This window comes from Asparagus officinalis, unplaced genomic scaffold (genome assembly GCF_001876935.1).
Source record: "Asparagus officinalis unplaced genomic scaffold, Aspof.V1 AsparagusV1_Un335, whole genome shotgun sequence".
Taxonomy (NCBI): Eukaryota; Viridiplantae; Streptophyta; class Magnoliopsida; order Asparagales; family Asparagaceae; genus Asparagus; species Asparagus officinalis.
This window is the reverse complement of record NW_017972600.1, coordinates 53,188-78,292: the sequence shown is the minus strand read 5'-3', so window position 1 is coordinate 78,292 and position 25,105 is coordinate 53,188. Positions and strand designations below refer to the sequence as shown.

Genomic DNA, 25,105 nt, shown 5'->3' with positions numbered 1-25,105 from the left:
GATAGGTTATTGAAGAGCGCTAGCTCGTCATTTTATTAGTTTCTTCAGCATTTCATCTTGCAATGTATCTTTACAACATTAGAACATTTCTATTCTTGATTGCGAGGAATATTTACAAATGGGGCGTGAGATTGGAGTAACGAATTAATCTTGTATCTTTTCGTTCATTTGTTTGTCGGAGCCTCAAGTTTTGTTAAAGCATTGGAGAGTTGTTGTGCATTATTTTCTTCTTGTTTGATATGGTAGAGAGCGCAATAGTTCTTGCTTGCAGACATGAGTCTATATTGTGATCAAACCAGTTGCTTATTGGTAACATTGGGGTTTTGCGTACAAGTTTATATCCTACTGTCACATCGATCTTATATGGCGGATTCATCCCATTAGTTCCAAACGATAATGTACTTCACTAGCATTTTACATTACGACTCTAAACTATAAAATGCATGTCTGTATTTAAAAAGCCATGAGAAGAAAATTTACTAATTTCTCCCTAGCCCAACTCATGCTCCTTGAGCCACCTGTATAGGTTGCCCTACCATTCTTGTTTGACTCTTGGTTCTCAGTATTGCGTGCCGCCTCAATCTGCACATAAATGTTAGATTTAGATTTGTAATCTGATAATGACAAAGCCAATTGCATACTAAATATTTGATTTAATTAGTTCATACACCTTCTTGTCCTCAGAAGCAGAATAGGCACGCAGAGCAGGCCATTTGTCTCTATTAATCAAAGAGAATGTCTGAATGTCATAGAGTCCTTCCCTCTCTCCTTTGGGAGTGTTATTCCATAGTTTATAATACTCATTCTTGACCTAACATCTTCGATATCAAACCCTCTCTTGCATCCTCAACTTCATGCCTTGGTAGATAGCAAGATGATTGAGAGGAAGATTAGGATCCTGGGGGAGAATCTAGCAGAATTTCTACACAAACAAATTGATCACATTAAATTTTAGGTACCCAATGAATATAAATTAATTGGATAAAAGCATGAATAAATTTTATGTATGTATGTAATCTGTGCCTCCTAGTTGAAGTTCCACTGAGGGTTCAGTTTGGTAGGTGACGACATAGGTCCGCTCCTTATCTGCTCCACCCTTAGTGACTCTTCACCTAGTAGTGATGTTATTTTGGTTATCAATAATATCCTATTATGAGCAGGGCTTCTAACCCTGCTTTTTCAGCTCAAAAATAAATAAATTAATTGGATAAATAAAAATATAAAAATAGTTGTACATGAGCATTTGACCAGAAAGCATCAAACAACTTATTGTGCTCCTCGCCCTATTCCAGATGAAGTGGATACTTTCATTATGTTAGCTATCTTCACCCAAATACTTGCCCTATTTCTCAACATAGTTACCATGTCGTCTTCCCCTTCTCACTATCGAGATGCAGCTTATTAGCTTTATTCGGGCCGTGGCTTTTTACGGGCTTGCTGTGATTGCTCCGTAGAAAACAAATAAATACAAATATATACCTGAACTTTATAATTGAACTTCACGAAAGTATGAGTATTGTCTGGATGTTAGAACTCGTTATCCATGTTTAACAAACTCAGCTTGAATCCAGACAGTGATTGCTGAATGTACTAATTATTGAATCCACTAAAAGTTTGAGAGCTCAATCTCATTTTTAATGTGTATGCAAGTGAAACTGTTGTTTGCGTTGATGAGATATATGAAATTGGCCAAGGCCTATGGAAATTTATATGTCCTTGTATAATAGGATTTATTTTCCATGACAGGACTGGTATTTTTATTCAGAATCATCTATTGTTCATGCATGACTTGTTTGTTGCTTCAGTTGGCAAGTCTGTTATGTGTCAAATCCTCTATGCTGTGAAGCCATGTCAGTAATATTTTTTTTTAAATGTACCTCAACTATGAAATCTGCAGGGGCAAAGAGTGAGGTTCATAAAGACTGAAGACATTGAGCAACTCGAAATTCATTATACAATTTTCTGAAGTTTCGAAAATATACATGGAATTAGAAAAATAGCGGAAAGAAAAAAAGAAGAAATAGTTTTAAAGCCAATCAGTTTAATTTCAGTCTATTTAATTACTTGAAAAGTTAAGCAGTACTAACACTCAAAACTATTTCGCAGATCAACTAAATCTCGAGTTTAACACTAGTACAAATAACGCCTGCCCCAACGGTTGTAACCGTTAGGGTAGGTAGTGTCCCCAACGGTTGGGACCGTTGGGGCAGAAAAAGGACCCGTTGCTGCAAGTAGCGTTGTGGCTGAAATGGCCCCAACGGATATAAACTCTGCACCAACGATTCTGCCCGTTAGTAAAAGTTAAAATTTAATTAAATATTCAAAAAAATTAATTATAAAAACATGGTACCAACGGTTCGAACCGTTGGTGCAAGACTTAGTTGTAACCGTTGGTGAAAGTTTCAACACCAACGGTTTAAACTATTGGTGCAATTGACAGTACCAATGGTTACAACCGTTGGTGCTAACTCTTGCGCCAACTGTGCAAACCGTTGGTGCACAACAAATTCACCAACAGTTCAAACCGTTGGTGCAAGTTTCGTGTACCAACAGTTCCGAAACTTGCACCAACAGTCCCAACTATTGGTGCTTGTGTTTTTTATTTTTTCACTTTTGCTGATTCCTCCTACCACGTTTACATATAATTCATTTCCCACAAAAATATATAATATACATGTTCACAACATATATATTCCCACGCATAAAACCAAAATAAAAGATTGACTAGAATCAGAATACAACTTATAAATTACTCAAGTCCCAAACATAAAGAGGATATCTGAAATATACAAATGTCTTAAGTATGTTAATTAAAAGTACAAGTCATGGCTGATTTAATTGAAAATAATTAGCAAAAGCTTTACGAATGTCCTCCTCACTATAGCCCTCCTGCGTAAAGCCCCTAAGACACCCCCCAGCACGCCTCCCAATCGACTAGCAAGAGGGTTTTGTGTTGAAATATCCTAAAAATATTAAGCAGCAAATATAGAACCCTGAGCATCCGGAGAAGGATGGGCAAATATCGATGGAGTAGTAGAAGGAACAGCAGGTGGTGGACTAGTGGTTTGAGAACTAATCTGTAAAATAGTACATGTAATAAATCGAATTCATACTATATACATCATAAATAGTGATTGGTATAGACCCATTATGCAAGTATCAAGTTCCAAAAGTACATAACTCACCCTTTTAATACATAAACAATGAATTCATGATGATTGAAACGACAAAAGTAACTTGAATCTCTAACAAGAATGTTTTGCATGTTACAATTGTATACTCTAACAAGAATGCTTATTTTATGAAATTTTCTTATTCAGTCTAGTAACCTGAATCTCTATTTAACTACAAGCATATAAATAACACTGTGCTTCATTATTCAATTCCATATATCCACACGCATGCTCAGGCGCACAGACACAACGAGAGAGATTTCAAAAGTAAAAGTAGATAGTCATAGTGAATATTGTGCATTCATTGGTAAGACAAACTTCATACTGTTAAAGCTCATATAAAATTGGTCATTTTCACATGAATTCCAAGTAATGCTATAGATTAACAGCCATATATACATAAACCAAAATTAACTCTTCGCCAGTTGCATAACCGCCACAAGTGTCTGGGAGGTTATGATACTGGAAAACAGAAGTTCTGATGCTAAACTCCCAAATTGAGACATAGTTTTTAGTATTTACACAAGGAAATCACAAGTTACAGAAAAGTAGTAACACCGCTATTACTCTATAGACTAGCAGGAGTATGCCACCAAGATTTAATTTATGTTTGTTTAACGATATGAATCAAGTTCCAACATATAACCTCACTGAATTGTCTGATTATAGATTACACAGTGTATGAGAGCACAATAGTACATAAGGTGGGGAAATTTTATTTGCTTTTGAAACCCTAGAGTGGTTTCTGTTGACCTTCTTGTTTTGATGATGATTTACAAACAATTTACATCTAATATTATTTGTCTAGTATTTGTGTTTTATATTTATTCTAGGCAAATAATATGTTGGAGGATGGATGGAATTGCGCATCAACGATCACATCCAATGGAGGTTGGCGGAATTGTGGAGTGAAGCCTACGCAATTCAAAGTTAAAGATTCAAGTTCAAGCTTCATCCGCAATTGTACCAAGATAGAGCTTCGTTGAATATCACAAGCTTGGGTAATTTAATTTAGGAGTTTATATTATGTGTGTTAAGTACTTTAAGCTCAATATCATATACACACACATTTTATTGGTTTGGTTTATCAACAAACAAAGTTTTTACAAGCATATAAATAAATATTTATATTCATACATGTTTGTTTTTTTTTTGGATAAGTTGGTTTGATTTAATTTCATAGATATGAAACAAATATATATTCATATTCATACTCATATGTTTCATATGCTATTGTATTTGTGAAAATACTATATTCATTGTTTATAGATTTCATAACAATAGTTTACATCTTTCTTCAAGTCTATAAAATTATTTTATATTGTTTCAAAACATGGTTAAGCTAAAATGTCAAAACTCATGTGTTTACATTTTCATATTTTGGACTATTTTGTAAAATGATGATATTTTTTATTTGGAAAGTCATTTCTGAAAACCAGTTTTTTGTAGCATGTGTATTATTATGTCTACAATCATTTTCCAAAGTTTTATATTTTTTTGAATTTATTTGATATTTTTAAACAGGGTTTTAAAATCAGAAAACTGTTTTAAAAACCTGTATATTTTTTGTATTTTTAAAATCAGTAAACTAGAAAACCGTATTGTGTGGTGTAAACGTTATTCGGGTAAACGTAGGAAACCCGGTTGTGATAGTGGAGATCTCCTCAAGGTGAGGAGTGGAGACGTAGGTCGTGGGGACCGAACTCCGTAATCATTGTGATAGTGGAGATCTCCTCAAGGTGAGGAGTGGAGACGTAGGTCGTGGGGACCGAACTCCGTAATCATATCGTTTGTTTGTGATTGCATTAGCGTACTTATTTTTATGTTCATATCTTATATCACCTTTGTATATTGCTTATTGATTATATTGCCCACTATCTAGTTTAGATTGTTTACCCTTGTGTTAATTATATATCCTTGCATATATCTCATAGTATATCTCATTGCTAGGATATTTACCTTTGTTCATATTGCTTATTCTTGCTTGTAACATATTGTATATCTCTCTTGCAAGAATAATTTGTTAATTAATTTTTATTAGCATAAAATCGGATTAGATTAGCATAAGACCCTAATCACCCCGCCTCTAGGGTCCATTAGTTTCTGGACATCTTTTTCGTTCTTCTCCTGTGATCATCAAATCAATGGCATCTTTGTCTTCAACGGCTCAGAAATATGTTCAGATCAATCACCTCCAAAAGTTCCACTCCAAAGGTATAGTCGGTGTTGCTAGAGACTTATTATGATAAGTTTGACATCCCTCGAGTATTCACTCTCTTAGCACCGGAGAATGGTTAGGATGTGTACAATCACTATGATAGTATCACTTTAGTGTATATCAAGCACTTGGAATATGACTTATGTCTTCCGCTCTACCCTTTTCTCAACTGCGTCTTCAAAGCCCTAGGAGTTTCACCATGGCAGATGAAGCCGAACTCCATAGCTACTCTGGTGGGATTTGTAGTCATCTATAGCCGACTAGGGGTTGAGCTGACTTTGAGAATTCTCGGTTATCTCGCCAGTATGAAAATTAATCAGCAAGAGGTCCATTATCATCTTCTGATCTTAAGAAGCCACAAACTTGTTTCTAATGCTTCAAATCTAACAATGACTAGAATGAGAGATATGTGTGGGTCTTTGGAGCCAACGCTATTTTGGCCTGCTCCTCGTGGCTCAAGAACAATAAGGATGCGCTAAAGTCAAGTGTACTATCCAATGATGAAAAGCGAGCACTCGACAATATTAAGTCTTACACTGGTTCTTGTTGGACTGAGAACCTTTTTGACAAGTTGGTGTTGTGAGTTGTCAGCATTTCTCAAGTTCCTCTGACTAGAGAAGATGAGACCCAAGCGGCTATGCTGGCACTATGGTTGGAGGAGCCCAAGACATCCCAAGTGGCTGCCCTAGCTCGATCTCAAAGAGGGCCATCAGCAAAGCCCAAGAAGCGTCTTCGTTCTGACTTGGCCCATGAGGAGGCTGAGAAGATAGAGGCTAATGCGGCCAAGATTGCGGCTTGACTGGCTGGGTCGAGCTCTGTCACTCTTCAGGCCGAGGAGTCTGAGAAAAAAAAGATGTTGAGAAAAGTAGGTAACTAAGGACCCCAGTAAAAGCCAAACTCTTGAAAGGAAAAGGGGGCGATGCTGCTAAAGCAAGCACTCTTACACAAAAGAGTATGGTGACTCAACCTCCAAGCGAGATGTTGCTCCCCTCGAAAGCTACTGAAGTTGTAGCTTCTATCATTCTAGCCCAAGAGACTCTACGGGCCAAGTCCATAGATGTTGTTGTTGATGATGAGCACCTTACACAGGCTAAAGGGACTAAGATTGTTACAACTGAGATTGAGAGGGTCGAGGCTCGAACAGAGACAGAAGCGGTCTCTGTCGCATTAGCCAAGTCAATGTTAGACCCTAGATAGGGGTGATTAGGGTCTTATGATAATCTAATCTGATTTTATACCGATTAAAAACTAATTTAAATATTATTCTTGTAAGATAGATATATAATATATTATGAGCTAGAATATGCAATATGAACAAATAGCAATATCCTAACAATGATATATATGAGATATATGTGCGAGGATATGAAACTAAGGGTAATATAAACACAAACAAGATAGTGGTCACTATGAGCAATAGATAATGGCGACAAGAATGAAATAAACAATAAGCACAAGTGAGATAAGATAGTGGTCACTATGAGCAATAGATAATGGCGACAAGAATGAAATAAACAATAAGCACAAGTGAGATGCCTAGGCAATCACAACCACACAAAGATGATCACGGAGTTCGAACCTTCCGTCCTACGTCTCCGCTCCCCACTCCCGTGAAGAAATCCACTATCACACCGTATTTTCTACGTTTACCCGAAAAACATTTACACCTCATAATACGGTTTTATAGCTAACCGAAAATTCTACAATCTCACACTCTTGTTATCACACTTTACACCCTCTAAGTGTTGGCCTAACCCATATCCTCTTCCTCAAGTGCTCGGATTGACAACCTCTCTCTAGGCTTTACAACCGATGCCACTCCTTTTGGAATCGACCCTGTCTCTCACCAACCACTCCTCTCGGTGTACAAGTGTATTACAAAGTGTATCTCATAATGAAGGCACAAATACAATGTTCGTTCTCTATAACAAGATGAGAACAAAGTGTAAGCTCACTCTTAATGTCATAATCTCACAACCCCAAATTATACTATATATGAAATACTATAAGCTCAATAGGTTGTGTGTGAACAATGAGATAAATCAAAACTAAACTCAATGTAATTCTAGCTAATGGAAATTATAATCAAAACAAATAAATAGCTAGAAACGAGTTTAGAAAACTTCTCCAATGGATGACAAGAGAGAGAGGGAGATGAATTGAAACTTAAACACCAAAGATTATCTCCTCAAGCCCTTGTGAAAATATCTTCACAAAACAAACTCTTAAACACACTTAGAAACCATTAAACAAACTTATAAAACTCTTTAAAAATTTTCTCTTGGTGGTTCTCAGAAGTTAGAGGGCAAGGGGTATATATAGGATGAAGAAACAACCCCTAAAAACCCAAGAAAACCAACCAAAAAGACAAAATAATGGCTACATAGAAAACTAGAAAATCTAGCCGTTATGAGGTTGTCGGTCGACTGGAAATGTACATCAGTCGACTGATGACCTCGACAGAAGAAAAACAGACAGTTTTAGAGTGCTAGAATTTTATGTATCTTGTTTTGTAAAATTAATTAAAAATAGTAAATCAAATCCAAAAATCATGATATTTTGAGAAAGGTCTATAGACATGTAGATAAACATGTTAGAGAAATAATTTATGAAATATCACCTCTCAGTTAAGAGAAATAATTATTTGAACACAGATATTATAGTTTCTAAAAACTGCTGAAACATCCGACTTTGTAAAATCAATTTGACACAGTAAATCAACTCCAAAAATAATGATATTTTTAGGGAAGGTTCTAGACATGTAGATAAACATGTTAGAGAAAGAATTTTATAAATATAACTTCCCATTTTAGAAAAATAAATTATTTTGTAAACTGATCAAAAACTAAAAATCTGGAAACTGTAACAGGTCATTGGTCGACACATCAGTCGACACATTAGTCGACTGATCAGTCGACTAAAAAAAAGCAGAGAGAAAATTAAGATTCTAGGCACATTTATCAGTCAATTGATCAGTCGACTGAAATCATCAGTCGACTGATCAATCGACTAAAATCATCAGTCGACTGATAACACACTACCAGCCTGTTTAAAACTGAAAAACTAATTTTTGAAGTGCCTTTAAAAATAGCAAATAAATTCCAAAAATTATGAAACTTTGGAAAATGTTTATAAACATGTAAATAAACATGTTACAAAAATAATTTTTAGAATTACACTTTATATTTATAAAATATCATCATTTTTTAAAATAGTCCAAAACATGAAAACTAAACATACATGTTTTTGTCATTTGACATAAACACAATATTAAAACTTTTGTAAAATAATTTTATAGACTTAATGAATTGATATAAAATATTGTTATGAAGTTCATAAACAAATAATTTAATATTTTCACAAATTTATTTTTGTATAAACTTAAAAACTATAAAACCAATATATATATATATATATATGATTGAGCTTAAAGTAGTATATATATATATATACCAATAAAATGTGTGTGTATGTAATTGAGCTTAAAATACTAACACACATAATATAAAACCTAAAACTAGATATACCCAAGCTTGTGATCTTCAATGAAGCTCTTCTTGGTACACTTGCGGATGAAGCTTGGACTTGGATCTTCAAATTAAATTGTAAGGTTTCACTCCACTTTTCCTCCAACCTCCATTGAATATGATCGTGAATACTTGATTCCATCCATCCTCCAACATGTTGTTTATCTACAATAAATAGATAAACACAAAATACTAGACAAATAATATTAGTAGTAAATTATTTGTTAAACATCATCAAAATAAAGAGGCCAATGATCTTCCCCTTTTTGATGATGACAAATAATTTACAAAAAAGATATATGCATGAAAGGAAATGAATATACAATATTATAATTAACATGCATATAAACAAAAAGAATATACTCATAATATATTTTTCCCCCTTTGAAAACATCAAAAAGGAAAAACCAACAAGAAAGAAGAGAGCGAAAGCTCCCCCTACCTATAAGCATGGGTGAGTATAAAACAAGTATAGGGATTGCTCCCCCTATCAAAATACCTCATAAATGTATGAAATGAAGGATAAGGCACACATGTGAGTTAGCATAGATAAAAACATGTAAAAATTACTCACATATATCAAGATAAAGAGAACATATGTGGATGTATCATTGAAATGGTGTGTCTCAAAACATAAAAATAAAGATCATGTATAAAAATAGATTTGTGAAATCAAAAGAACGGTAAATGTGAGGATCACGAAAAAAGAGTTTTCAAATAAAAAGAAATCACTTAAATAAAATCATAAATCAAGATTTTAAGTCCAAGAACAATCTTTGATCAATAAAGAAAGCTTTCTTTGTAGAACTTGATCAAACCACATAAAGAATACATTAGAAAGCATATTTGAAATTTGAATCATCTATTTATGCTTATATAATGAATTCAAAAGAACAAATCAAAGAAAAATTTTCATAGTTCAAAAGTAATATACAAGAATCATGAATTATGGATTTTAAAAAACTAAAAATCATCTTTAAGAGTATAAAACCAAACCATCATTGATTTTCACAAATGAGAGAGGCAACCATATCAAGCTCTTGAGCTTGTTTCAACCCATATAAATATTTTTAACACCCGGTAAACAAGGTTTAGGACTAAACACCCAATAAATATGGGGGTTATATAAACACAAACCTCTCATCAAAAGAGAAACTAATAATCATGAAAACAAAGGAGTTGATCAAAGAAAAATTATTTTCATATTAAAAGTTTTCAAAGCACATTTTACAAAACCAAGAAAAAGAAAAATAAAAACACTAACATTCTTGGTTTAAAAATTATTTCGGCACTCAAGCATTCTTGGTGCCAGATTGTTTAGGAATATGACCCCTATCAATAAAGCTTAAAGCCCTAGGGTTATGAACCCTCTTGGGCATATGTGGTGCACTAACATGATCAAAGTAATATTCACTCAAATGATCCTTCTGATTATAATATGTGCAATAAAAGAGATCCATTTGTTATTGTGGACCAATAGCTCGTGCACGGGAACCATTTGCAAATAAATATTTTTCTTTTAAATTGTTTTGCAAATGAGAAACTCTCTTCAAATCAAAACAAAATTTGGTCAAATGATCAAAACGACCACATAGATCACATTTAAACATATTTGCATGCTTATGATGAACTTTGTGAGAATGAGCATGTGAATGTGTATGTGTACATGATGATGAAGAAGTATTAACATTCTTAGATTTGTGTGCATCATAGCAAAATTTAGCAATGTGGCATTTTCGGCTGTAAATAGAACACTTATAAACTTTTCTATACATGTGAGCATAATGAGTGGATGATTTTGACTTAGACTTGGCACACATATCCATAAGCTTCTTATGATTATTAATACATATTTTTAAAGTTGAATCTAAAGATGAAATGTGCTTATTCACAAGATTCAAATCTTCATTATTAGGCACATATGCATTTTTATTAGAAGTAGAACATATATAGTAGGCACATATGCATTTTTATTAGAAGTAGAACATATATAGTCATTTATAAAAGAAGCAGTATCATTTTTTATGTTCTCTAAGAAGTAGAACATATATAGTCATTTATAAAAGAAGCAGTATCATTTTTTATGTTCTCTACTTCTAACATAGCATCAACCTTAGTATGAGATAGGCTAGCAATTGATGAGGTTAATTTTTTATTTTCCAAATTTAATAAGTCATTGTTTTCTTTAAGCACAGTATTTTCTTTTGCAATGATATTAAATTTGGACACTAGCTTCTCATGATCGGATTTTAAAACTACATGCTTTCTTTGTAAATCAATAAAATCTTTATGCAGTTTGTTATAGGCATGCAATAATTTCTCGGAAGCACAAGCAAGTTCATCATTACATAAATCATTAATGGATTTGAACTCACAAACCTCACTAGGGCTATTGCCTAGTGCGCGTGTGCAAGATGCTTCTTTTGAACTAGAAGTGGTATCTTCCAAAGCTTGTTGGATTGCCTCTAAGTCCCCTTGATATGCTGTAATAAATTTTTATAAGGTGTAAACACTATCAAAATGAACGAACTTGTTAGACATAGATTAATCAAAAGCATTTAGAAAATATTCTAACAAAATTTTGTTCATTGTAAACATTCGATGATCAATTTTATTCCAGTTGGATTTCTCTGAAGTGGACACAATATAAGCATCATCTATAATTTCTCATAAATTAAAGTGTCTAGATCGAACAAAAAGTTTAAATCTAACACACCATTGGGCATAGGGGAAATTATCCAAACGATGAGCAATATTAATGACATAACCTGAACTAGGTGTACGGTGCATATCCATAATGAATATATATGTGCAAGTAAGATAACAATAAAATCACAAAACTAGATTAGCACAAAAATGAGATAACTTGGATCTTTAACTCAAGGTGATTAGACCTTAAATCAAAGAGCACCAAGCTATAATACCAATTTTTAGACCCTAGAAAGGGGTGATTAGGGACTTATGCTAATCTAATCCGATTTATGCCGATTTAAAACTAATTCAAATATTATTCCGGTAAGATAGATATACAATATGTTATGAGCAAGAATATGCAATATGAACAAATGGTAATATTCTAACAATGATGCTGACCGTTGGATCTGAGTTACTAACAGCTGTCCCCAACTCTATCAAATCTCAACCCGTGCAACTCTCTCTCTCAACCCGTGATCCAATCCCCCAAAATATCTCACAGTAACCAAGGCCCTCCTCTTCTTCATCTTCAACTCTTCAACCTCCAGGATCTGAAGTCGATCTCTCTCTCGCCTCCTCTTCTTCAACTCCCACCTCCAGGATCTCTCAAATTCGAAAGAAAGCTCAAGAACTCGATCCCTCTCTCAACCCGTGATCCCCTCCCCCAACGGCTCACACGATTAACCGAGGGTTCGTCGACTTCATCTTCATCCTCCAGGATCTCATTTGTGGAAGCTAAAAAAATTTCGAAATAAAATTGACGGGCTCAGCGAAATCCCACGCCCTCTTCTTGGTAAATTTCCTTGTATATTCTGAATTTTGATGCTATTAAATTTCTTGATATTCTGCATTTTCTCTTCTTGGTAAATTTCCTTGTATATTCTGAATTTTGATGCTATTAAATTTCTTGATATTCTGCATTTTCATGCTAATAATTTTCCTGATATTCTGAATTTTCATGCTAATAATTTTCCTCATATAGGTATTTTTATGCTAATAATTTCCTTGCTATTTTCATGCAATTTAGGTTTACCATTAAATTGACATGATCACTTGATTTTTAGTTTTTTTTTAACACGGATTGAGTTTAATTTGTTATTTTCATCCATACTATCGTAACCCATTTAGTTTCTCTACCAAGTTGAATGAGAAAGATTTTGGCTCTTTTGAATGTGAAAATTGGAAGTAGTGTATATTATGATCATAAATTAGTATCCATTATCATCATAAAGTTCTGGATCTTTTTCGTAGGTTGTGATGGTAAAGTTTTGATTTTTTTTAATTTTTTTTGTGTTAACTGAGATTATAAAGTCATGCATTTTTTATCCAATTTGTGTTAACGGTGATGAAATATGCATATGTATTGGCAAAACGTTTCTATGACTGCATTTTTTATCCAATTTGTGTTAACGGTGATGAAATATGCATATGTATTGGCAAAACGTTTCTATGACAAACAGAAGGAAATATGCAATGTATTGGGTGATGAAATATGCATATGTATTGGCAAAACGTTTCTATGACAAACAGAAGGAAATATGCAATGTATTGGCAAAAAATTTCTATGACCGACAGAAGGAAATAGTTAAGCTTGAGGGGGAGGGGTTTTTTTTAGTTGGGGTGGGGTGTGTTGGGGGGCGGGGGGCATTACAAGATGTATTTGTTGACACTCACGTTAGAATAGCTCCATGGACTATGGGCACCAATGAACTACACTAAATAGAATGTAATTTAATTCTGATTGTACTACACTAAATAAGACCACCAATGAACTATTAAACATGTAAATGCAATTGAGGTTTACCTATGTACATAAATTGGATTACGTTGTGAGTAGATGACATCGGGTACTTACACAATCCTTTTACAGTGATATCCATTTGTTTGTGGTATGTTTTTTGCAGATAAAAGATGAAGAACTTTTCGGAAGAGTTCAGTGGAGAAGAAGATGAGGGTTTAGTACAAAGAAGATGTTATTGTGGGTTAATTTGCAACATATCAGTGGATGACTAATGTAAACGAATGTTCAATATTGATATGGTTATATGTTATGGTTCAGTTGTTATGGTTCACTTGTGATGTATGTTTGGCATGTGTGAGTGTGGTGGTTGCTATCAATTGATTGTGTATTACATGTGCTGGTCAATCTTTATGAAAGTTCTGGTCAGAAGCGTATTTATGTTGCTATCAATTGATTGTGTATTACAATTGTTGTCTACTTTGTGTTCTCTTAGTGCTCACACTCTTTGCAGACAAGTTTTCAAGCAGCCCATCTGACATTTCAAAGGATTTGGGGATGTCTGTTTCAGATTTGAGGTTATCGGGGAGAATTCTATTGTATTTAAATGCAAAACTGAGCCTAATAATGCTCCTCTTGCAAAAGTTTAATCTTTACCTAAAGTAAATAAATAAAGAATTGATGTGATAGTGAAAAAGCCATTGAGCCAGTTCCGTAAGTGCCAGTCCATTTTGAGGGCAATAGTTAGCAATAGGGTAGTATAATGATTGATGATGAGCCCCAACCTCATTCGGATCAGCTCAAGTTATCTCAACATCATGCACATCCGAATCAAACAAAAGAGAGTACATAGATGAACGCCAACCTTACTTGGATCAGCTCAAGTTATTGATCTCAACATCATGCTCATCCGAATCAAACAAAAGACAAAGAACATAATTTCAGCTACACATTCCTGTAATGTAATAACTCTCATGGAGCATATATAGTTCAGGTTTGTGCTTCCTCGATCTTTTCTTGTGATCACCAATATAAAAACTGGAGGCTCTTTCGCCCAACTCATTCCTGTTCGTCATCGAAATAGCCTGCACTGCAAGTAGAGGAAGCAAAACTGAAACAACTTTTGTTATTGACTTCAAATTCTAACATCAAAGACTCTCAGTATGATAAAATGCTTCAACTCCCACAGTTTCAAAAGTACAATTGTCTCTTTCATATTCCTTAAAGTACAAAGAAATTGCTATAACCCAATATTTGTGGAAAGGGAGCAAACAATTACACAGATAACAGTACCACAAAAGGATTTTCCTAGTATTTGCCGTCATAATCAACACCGAACTTGTATAGTACTTATGATACTCAAAAACAAGACGCAATTGTTCATTACCATAGTACTTATGATACTCAAAAACAAGACGCAATTGCTCAAAACATTGGATCAGATACTGAGAGTCTTTAAAACATTGGATCAGATACTGAAGGACAATCTGCAAAAAAAGGATCACGAATTACCCATTTGCTCAATCACACCTCAAAAACACATATACATAACAATGATCACGAATTCTCACCAATAGTGCTATGATTTGCTCTACCAACCTTGATCAAACTTCATGCAATAGTGAGAACTTCATCTGTATTTAAAAAAATACAAAAACAAAGTGCTTCATCACATTAAAAAAATCAAATTATATAAAAAAATAGCAATGTACAAGTAATTCAGTATGTATTGACCATTACCTTCCTCACAGGAATCTTCTAAATCATCACTGGCTTCATCAATATTATCTTGTTCCATTGAATCACTAAAAAAATTGATGATAACAAAGCATATTAAAGATCATTGCACAAACTTTAAAAAAAAATTAAAAAAATAATAGCATTTGTATTACTAAAACAAATGACACACTACCTTGACAACTTTAGAGGGCAATTTCTGCTATCATGATTTTGTCCTCTCTTTCCACATAATTTGCATTTCCTAGGCCGGCATTTGCGGATCTCTCTCGATGGCTTTAACCTCTTCCCTTTAGGCCTTCCTTTTGTTCTTGCTTGACTTGGTTCATGAACCATATTTTGAGAACACTCCGCATTCATATAATGTGCTTCCACATCTTGTCCAATTTCTTCATCAGTGACGAGTTTCAAACGTTGCACCTTATTAATAGCATCCATCATCATTTCACGCATTAATTCATATGCGTCATTAGAAGATAGCCCCTCTTTGACCATTTCATTAGCTAAGCAATTTAGTTCACTAAAACGAGAAGCAAAATTAATTGTGGCATTATCTCCAATGATATTACCATCTCTAAGAACAATCCTTTTTTTGACATTTCGGCACCATCTTCTTAGAATATATTGCTCCGGTAACTCACCATGATTGGTGATTTTAAGATATGCCAAGATATGTCGGCATGGAATGCCCTTGAATTCAAACATGAGACACGAACAACGGACCATTTTAGTTGTCACAAAATCATGAAGTGAATTTTTCCTTGATACATGCATTTTTAGCAACGCATTCATCCCTTCACTTCTTTGACTGCTAGACATTCCAGCCCAAAAGTGTTGTTTATGATAAACCGGAGCCCATTTTTCACGAATTTCATAGATATCTTTTAGCCAATCATGCGTTTCCAATCCATTTTTGTTAAGAATTGAAACCCAATTCTCTTCAAAAGAGCTAGCAGTCTCGGAGTCCCAAATATTTTCTTTGAAAGATTTCATAAATTCCATTCTATAAGCCCATTTACCCAACTTCTCCGGAACTTTGTCCAAGATATGCCAAATGCAAAACCTGTGCCGAATTTCTGGAAAAACTGTTTCAATTGCCTTGCATATGCCAAGACATTGATCTGTAATCATGCCCGAAGGAGGATGACCCATTGCTTCAATCCATTTGTTAAACAACCATACAAAAGACTTCGCCTCTTCTTTGGGAAAAAAGCCACATCCTAAAAAAACACTTTGCCAATGGTGATTTATGCCTACAAACGGCACAAATACCAAGCCATATTGATTTGTGTTATGCGTGGCATCAAAGGAGACAACATCGCCAAAGTGTTGATAATTCATTCTAGCAATGCCATCCACCCAAAAACAATGAGTTAAGCGCTTCTCTTCATCAACTTCATAAACATAATAAAATGAAGGATTCTTCTCTTGTTCCGACTTGAAATGATCCAACATCATTTGTGCATCATGACCGCGCCTCTCCTCTCTCAAATCTCTTTCATAATTTCTCACATCGGTCTCAATGCATCCAATTCTATGAAAACCTCCGCTAGAGTTTTCAAAGAAGGCCATTTGCTTGTTTGTTGGAATGTTCACCTCTCCAAACTGCTTTATCAATGTCTTCTTCGCACTTGTTACCTCACGGTTTCCCCTTAGAAAATGAGTTCTACTCGGTGAAGTAATTGTATGATTATGTTCTTCCACAAACTTGTAGACACTCCATATGCCAATATTTTTGTCTAATTTCAAGCGAATCAAGGCCTTACAATTTGTTCTAATTGTACCACATCGTCGAAAATCCAACGATTTGCTCTTTAACACTCCTTCTTTCGAACAAACATAACTTTTGCAAATTAACTCTCTATCCTTCCCATAATTTGTTGTGCTATTACGGATATCAAAACCTCCGACCTTTCCGTAATTTCTGTAGAATTTTTCAGCATCTTCTAAACTGTCGAAAGTCATTCCTATTTTTGGTTTTAAGTGCTCATCAACAATTGGCACAACTAAGTTATCTAACTGGGATATTTGTTCATCAAAAACATGGGAGCAACCATCTTCAGTTTCCATCAAGAATAATTTTTACCTACAAAAATAAACATTAAGAACAAACATCAAGAACAATCCATCAAAGACCCACTGTTGCATCAAAAAATAAACAAATGAATCCATGTTACATATACAATATTGACAGTAAACAGTAAACAGTAAACAGCCGCAAATTGGATTATTTGACAGTTACATATGATATTTGACAGTAAACATGCTTCTAATATATTATTGACAGTAACAGTAAACAGGCCGCAAATTGATTATTTGACAGTTACATATGATGCTATTTTTACATATGCAAACTAAAGTTACAACAACTTAAATTCGTGTGAGCTACAATATGTCAGAAACCAATTCCTCCAACACTGTTTTTACACATGGTCAGGCTCAAATTCTGCCAGCACTGCTGATGAGCTTGTTGAGCTTGTTCAATGGCACAAATTGGACAAAATGGACAATATAGATTTAAATCTAAAGGTCCGGCCTTCGAGACATTTTGATAACTTTGTGTTAGCACGAGCTACAACTTGTTAATCTGTTACATTGCATTATAGCACTTAATTTTTAAGGATTATATATTAGACATCTTTTGATGTGAATATAATTAGGTTCAGATGATCTTCGAAATCCTTAATAAATCATTTGAATCCAAATAGTTGGCAGAGAGACCATCAGGAGGTTTCACTAATGCAATTGGAATTTTGGTCTTTGTAAAAAAAGCCAAAAATTGTGGATTAAAGTTCACGAATTTGAGAAATTAACTTGATAGTAGAGGTCGACGCGAGATCACGGGGTGAAAACCGGTGGCGACTTGGCTCCGACGGGGGTGAAGAACGGCGGCGATGTGAGAGGGGGCGGAGGACGAGGTCGGAGTCGTTGAACGCGGGAGACGAGGTTTTGTCGAGCTCGACGTTGAGATCCCCGATGAAGGCTGAAGGCGGAGAGTTCCAAATTCGGCGAGGGATTTGGGTTGAAGGAGAGGGATTTTGGTTCTGGAGAGGGATTTTTCTCTTTCTGGTACAGGGAAGAGAGATGGTGGTAGTAACTTGGAATTTGAAAAAACGGATCCAATGGTCACTGTTCGCCGTACCCCAAATCCCAACGGCTCACACAGATTTTCGCACTGTTATTGGTGCGAAACACTGTTCGCACCAGAAAACTTCTATATATATATATATATATATATATATATATATATATATATATAAATAATAATATATATTATAATATATATATATAATATATATATATATATAATAATATATATGAGATATATGTGTGAGGATATGAAACTAAGGGTGATATAAACATAAACAAGATAGTGGTCACTATGAGCAATAGATAATGGTGACAAGAATAAAATGAACAATAAGCATAACTGAGACGCCAAGGCAATCACAAACACACAAAGATGATCACGGAGTTTAGACCTCCCATCCTACGTCTCCGCTCCCCACTCGCGGGGAGAAATCCACTATCACACCATGTTTTCTACACTTATCCGAAAAATATTTACAACTCACAATACGGTTTTATAGCTAACTAAAAACTCTACAATCTCACACTCTTGTAATCATACTTTACACCCTCTAAGTGTTGGCTTAGCTTGTATCCTCTTCCTCAAGTGCTCAGATTTACAACCTCTCTCTAGGCTTTACAACCGATGTCACTCCTCTTGGAATCGACCTCGTCTCTCACTAATCACTTCTTTTGGTGTACAAGTGTATTACAAAGTGTATCTCATAATGAAGGAACAAATACAATGTTTGTTCTCTAATACAAGATGATAACTAAGTGTAAGCTCACTCTCAATGTCACAATCCCACAACCCCAAATTATACTATGTATAAAATACTATAAGCTCAATAGATTGTGTGTGAACAATAAGATAAATCAAAACTAAAGTCAATGTAATTCTAGCTAATGGAATTTATAATCAAAAAAATTAAATAGCTAGAAAAGAGTTTAGAAAACTTCTCCAATTGATGACAAGAGAGAGGGAGATGAATTGAAGCTTAAACACCAAAAATTATCTCTTCAAGCCCTTGTGAAAATATCTTCACAAAACAAAATCTTAAACACACTTAGAAACCCTTAAACAAACTTGTAAAACTCTTTAAAAAAATTCTTTTGGTGGTTCTCAGAAGTTAGAGGGCAAGGGATATATATAGGATGAAGAAATAACCCCCAAAAACCCAAGAAAACCAAGCAAAAATACAAAATAATAGCTACATAGAAAACTAGAAAATCTAACCGTTATGAGGTTGTCTGTTGACTGAAAATGTACATCAGTCAACTGATGACCTCGACAGAAGAAAGACGGACAGTTTCAAAGGGCTGAAATTTTATGTATCTGATTTTGTAAAATCAATTAAACATAGTAAATCAAATTCAAAAATCATGCAATTTTGAGAGAAGTATCTAAACATGTAGATAAATATGTTAGAGAAAGAATTTATAAAATATCACTTTCCAGTTGATATAAATAATTATTTGAACATAGATATTATAGTTTCTGAAAACTGCTAAAACATCTAACTTTGTAAAATTAATTTGACATAGTAAATCAGCTCCAAAAATCATGACATTTTGATAAAAGTTTCTAGACATGTAGATAAACATGTTAGGAAAAGAATTTTTTAAATTGCACTTTTCATTTTAGAGAAATAAATTATTTTGTAAACTAATAAAAAACTAAAAATCTAGAAACTGTAACAGGTCATTGGTAGACACATCAGTCGACACATCAGTCGACTGATCAGTCGACTGAAACAAAACAGAGAGAAATGAAGATTTTATGCATATTTATCAGTTAACTTATCAGTCGACTAAAATCATCAGTCGACTGATCAGTCAACTGATAACACACTACCAGCCTGTTTAAAACTAAAAAACTAATTTTTGAAGTGCCTTTAAAAATAGCAAATAAATTTCAAAAATTATGACTTTGAGAAATGTTTATAAACATATAGATGAACATGTTACAAAAAGAATTTTTGGAATTACACTTCACATTTGTAAAATATCATTATTTTGTAAAATAGTCCAAAATATAAAAACTAAACATACATGTTTTTATCATTTGACATAAACACAATATTAAAACTTTTGTAAAATAATTTTATAGACTTAATGAATTGATATAAAATATTTTTATGAATTGTTCATAAACAAATAATTCAATATTTTCACAAATATATTTTTGTATAAACTTGAAAACTATAAAACCAAAACATGTGTGTGTGTGTGTGTGTGTGTGTGTGTGTGTGTAAACCAATAAAATGTGTGTGTGTGTATAATTGAGCTTAAAGTACTAACACACATAATATAAAATCTAAAACTAGATATACCCAAGCTTGTAATCTTCAATGAAGCTCTTCTTGGTACACTTGCGGATGAAGCTTGAACTTGGATCTTTAACTTGAATTGTAAGGCTTCACTCCACAATTACGCTAACCTCCATTGGATATGATTGTGAATGCTCAATTCTATCCATCCTCCAATATATTTTTTGTCTATAATAAATAGATAAACACAAACACTAGACAAACAATATTAGTGGTAAATTATTTGTTAAACATCATAAAAACAAAGAGGCCAACAGTCAACTCGATGATCAAGCAATGAGCCGACAATTGAAGAGGTGCCTCCTACCGAAGGAGATAGTCTTGGGTAGCCTTTTGCCCACTACATTAATGAACTTCCACTAGAGGTGTGGGGGAGTTGATAAATGTAGACGCCTGAAGTTGGCTCTAAATATGACAAGGAATCGTGCATCCCTAGGCAGCACCTCGATAAGAGGGGTCGACCTGGGAATCCAAGACGACCCAAGCTAGTGTCTTGGTTCAGTTCTTGCTGCCTAAAGATGATAAGATCCTTTCAGCTATGTCTGACTGTAGTCTCCACCAGACCCTAAGGAGCTACTTACTTTGAGGGGCTTTGGTGGAGCAAGATTGTTTGGACGCCTTGAGCACATCCGGGAGATCTTGCTTCAAGCTCTAGGAAATATTAGAAGCTAAGAAGTCAGGTCGAGAGGCTCCTGGTCTAAACTTGGCTACAAAAGAAAAAGAGTTGGCCTATTCGAAGAGAGGTCAGGGCAAGCTAAAGAGTGAAAGGTTGAGATCTGAGATGACAAAATAAAGGGCTTGCTTAATTTGAAAAGCTAGAAGTCAACCCAAATAAAGAAGCTTCAATAAGACCGCGGTCATCTCAAGCACGACCTTCATGAGTGAGATGAGACAATAAGGAATCTGAAGAAGGAGATTGAGGTCGAGAGGCAGGAGAGTACCGATGCTTTTGAGTGAGCTTAAGTGGTTTGCCAGGATGCTCAAGGGCTGAGGGATTGATTGAAGGAGGAGGAGATCGCTCATGAGAAACTGAGAAATGTGTTAGAACGACACCATGAGTCGTCCCGTGCAGAGAGGTAGGAGATGTAGCATCACCTTGATGATTTGGATTTGAAAGTTTATCACTATTAGATAATCAAGAAGAATCACTAGGTAAAGGTGGCACTGGCATGGAATGCCAGTTTCAACTTCATGAGGGCGCAGCTTCTACCCGATCGTAAGCTTCATCCTATATGATTCTACTATCCTCCTTGAGTGGCTAATTGGCTCATTGCTCTCCAGGAGATCGAACGAAGAGAAGAGGGCCTTGTGCTCAAAGTGGAGAATAAGGATGAGCACGAAGGAGAGTTGGCCAAAGGGATGGGTGGTGGTTCATCTCTGATAGTCGGGCGAACCACCCTAAAGAGGCAGAGAACCAAACAGTCATGTCTGAGTCCTGGCCATATTCTCTGCTGGCTTCTACCACTGTTTTTCCTTCAGTCTCAAGTTTTTTTATGGCTCTCAACATCGCTCCTACCCCAAGTTCTGCTCAAGCTTCGGGCTCGGCCCCTGATCCAAGTCAGGTTCCTCAAGAATTTTGATGTATCTCCTTTCTTCTTCTTCTTCTTCTTCTTCTTCTTCTTCTTCTTCTTTTGTAAATACTTTTGTATTGTAAGTGTTTTGAATATATGAATGAAAAAAGGTTTGTTCTTATCAATTTGAACTATGTACTTTTGTGATTGCATTTGTATATGTTTAAGTGTCTGCAATCTACTTTCACCAAATATAAGTTCAACTTCAATTTTTAGGGGCATTTCAAGTGGATGTCAATGCTTAGAGTATGTCTTGAAAAATTCTTGGATTGAGATGACTTAGCTTCCTGCCTTGGTTTTATTTCTAAAGGATACTAAGGCCTTAAGCATTAAAGTTGATCAAGTTGGGGACGACTAGACCTCATGGCTTGGGCTTACTCAAAACTACACCAAGGTCTTGGGTATTTGCCTTAGGTTTATTCATGAAGATCATACCAAGGTCTTTGAGTTGAAGATGATTGATCGAGTTGATGATGTGCCTTAATTTTCTCCCGAAAGGGCACCAAGGTCTTGCACTAGAGCTGATCCCTTGATTTTATTCCGAAAGGATACTAAGGTCTTATGTGTCGAAGTCGACCATGTTAGGGATGACTCAAACATGTGCCTTGGGCTCACTCGAAATGATGCCAAGGTCTTGGATCCTAGTACTGCAAAGCATACATACTAGGATATTAAAAATATTCATTTATAAACATTAGTTTTGAAGTAACATTCATTACAATGACATTTGTAATTTGTTCTTTATTGCTTAGATTGGTCTCCAAAAGGAGGAGTGGAAAACCGGTGGAGAGTGATGAGGAATTTGAGTAAGGATCCTATTTGTGAAAGAAGAGAAATGTTGGTGAAGAGAATTAGAAACTCTTCGTGCTGATTCATCCAATTAAGCCTGAGTGATAGCCTATATTAGGCATATCTTCAGTGCGAGGAATCGAGGATCGGTCTGGATTATCTGAATCAGCCATCTTGTACAAAGAAGAAGAAGATACCCCATGGTGGGCGCCAAACTGTTAATATCAGATACTTAACAGCGGGGTTTTAAGTAGGTTATATAGTGTTTAGAATCCCTCAATCTTTTTTGGTGGTTGATTATTAAGCAGAGGATTTGATCCTACACACAAATAATGTGTAAAAGGGTCGGAGTTGGGTTCTCCGGGGGTTCCTCTGACGTACATGTCAGTACTGATCTTAAGTAAAGGTAATATGAGCATTGTAAGTTTTAGAGCAGAAATTGTCTACCTCCATGCAGTAGTCAATACGCCTATAGTGGATTCTGAAAGGTATTTGCGTAACTTTGAACAGCACCAAGCAGTCAGCTTGATTAGCTAATACTTTTACAGATGTTGATATCAGAGAATCCGAGTCATACTCTGATTAATGCGGCAATGACAGAGAGCTTAAAGGTGCTGATGTGGTCCGATAAGTCATTACGGCTTCGGCGGTGGAGTAATGATGACTCCGTCAGTGCATTTAATATGACAATGACAGGCGACCGTTTAATAAGTGGGAGGAATACCTTCTTTCATCTCGGCCTTCGAGAGAGCAATAAATACCGTCTCTCATTTCGGCCTTTGAGAGAGACGAAAAGTAAGACTGTCTTTCATTTCAACCTACGAGGGGGATAAGAAATCATTGTGTCCGGGTCAAGTTGGTGTATAGTCTACTTGAGACACATGACAGCTAGTTAAATATTAAAAACTTGCTTATTTGTATGGTACGACACTTTTTCACATAAATATTTATTTTCGCATCTTTCTTAGTCAGATTTGTTTTTCGCCGCATCATTTACTACTGCTATTGTTTTCCGGTTGCATCGCCAGTGACATTGCAAACATGTTGGGAGATCTCGTGATGTACATTCATTTTCCGCTGCTATTTCTTTTATCTTCTCAATTATTATTTATCACTTCACTTGGTTATCCAATTTGTTTATTTTTGTATCGCTTTTGCCTGAACAAGCTGGCTACGCCAGATGTTCCGATATATGAAAGAATTGCAACTCTCAAACTTTTCAGACCTCATATGAGAAATTTTATTTAATTCCTTTTTCTCTTCTATACTTCTACTGAATAAAAGTTCTGGTTTCTAGTACTTAGATCTCATCCTTTTATCATTTATTTTGTAGGGTGAACAACAAGATTTTATATTTAAAACATATAAACAATGAATTCCGGAAGGACATCATCCTACTTTGATTTTTTAAGATGTATTTATTAGCATTAATATGTAATATCAAGTTTAATTAGATGTTTTAGTTTTTATGGTTGTACTTTCTTAAATGAATAGGGTTGTTTATTGTATCATTATAGGTATAGGTTATGCTCAAATTTTGAATTTTATCCCAGCAGATGCAGTCATACAACGTAAGTTGACTTGGGGGCAAAATGGTCATTATGGTTGTGATATTAGTCTGAACGTTCATAATCTCCCTATAAACAAACATTAGTTAGGACTATTTTAAATTAGTCCAAATGTTATTCAGTATAAAAAATGAACATTTGATTGGACTAAAGTAGTCTAAGGATAATACAATCCGAGTACTATAGGGCAAAGAATACAATACCCCTAGTGTAAGTACAAAAAATAAACATGGCTTTAGAATATAATATTATAACCCTCAACCTTCACTATACCTTCGGAGTATTTAGGGCAATGACAGGGACTCCCAAATAGCATCAAAGCAACTAAGATTCAAATCTTACCGACTGTGAGTTCACTTTACTCATACATGAGTTCAAATTCCCATGATAGGAAACTCTATCATGGGGGCATTTTAGAATATGAACTTATTACCCTCAATCCTCAATGCAACTTTGAAATCTTAAAATTAAATCTCTTTGTGAATTTCTCTTCTGAAGATTAGAAAACATACCTAACTTAAAAAATCACTTAATTCTGATCAAGGAATATCCTAATGTAGACCAACGTATTTATAATGTACCTACAACATCACAAGTGGCTACAATATGGATTGAAGGCGATGAATTAGGAAAATATAATGAAAGAGATATCATTGTTTATAATGTATACAACATCACAAGTGGCTACAAT

General features: G+C 34.8%; 2 protein-coding genes and 1 long non-coding RNA gene across 3 annotated transcripts; 1 reads left to right on the top strand and 2 right to left on the bottom strand.

Annotated features, from left to right (window-relative positions):
* Window positions 1–12,089: 12,089 nt before the first annotated feature.
* Window positions 12,090–13,803, top strand: LOC109827644. Its single transcript, XR_002243482.1, has 2 exons — window positions 12,090–12,405; window positions 13,517–13,803. It is a non-coding gene; the product is annotated as an uncharacterized LOC109827644 (long non-coding RNA).
* Window positions 13,804–14,773: 970 nt separating this feature from the next.
* LOC109827646 lies at window positions 14,774–15,639 on the bottom strand. The gene is made up of 4 exons (XM_020394657.1): window positions 15,263–15,639; window positions 15,091–15,155; window positions 14,922–14,984; window positions 14,774–14,837 (listed from the first exon to the last, which is right to left on the bottom strand). The coding sequence occupies exons 1-3, from the start codon at window positions 15,580–15,582 to the stop codon at window positions 14,962–14,964; spliced, it is 408 nt and encodes a 135-aa protein (XP_020250246.1). The 5' UTR covers window positions 15,583–15,639; the 3' UTR covers window positions 14,774–14,837; window positions 14,922–14,961.
* Window positions 15,600–17,157, bottom strand: LOC109827645 (protein FAR1-RELATED SEQUENCE 5-like). The gene is made up of 2 exons (XM_020394656.1): window positions 15,729–17,157; window positions 15,600–15,607 (listed from the first exon to the last, which is right to left on the bottom strand). The coding sequence occupies exons 1-2, from the start codon at window positions 17,155–17,157 to the stop codon at window positions 15,600–15,602; spliced, it is 1,437 nt and encodes a 478-aa protein (XP_020250245.1).
* Between the last annotated feature and the right edge of the window lie 7,948 nt (window positions 17,158–25,105).

Coding starts and splice junctions, on each gene's coding strand:
- LOC109827646 (XM_020394657.1), bottom strand. CDS start 15,582: ATGGTCAAAGAGGGGCTATCTTCTAATGACGCATATGAATTAATGCGT. Junction 15,156..15,262: donor TGCCCTCTAAAGTTGTCAAG/GTAGTGTGTCAT, acceptor CAATTTTTTTAG/TGATTCAATGGAACAAGATA. Junction 14,985..15,090: donor AGAAGATTCCTGTGAGGAAG/GTAATGGTCAAT, acceptor TTTTAAATACAG/ATGAAGTTCTCACTATTGCA.
- LOC109827645 (XM_020394656.1), bottom strand. CDS start 17,157: ATGGAAACTGAAGATGGTTGCTCCCATGTTTTTGATGAACAAATATCC.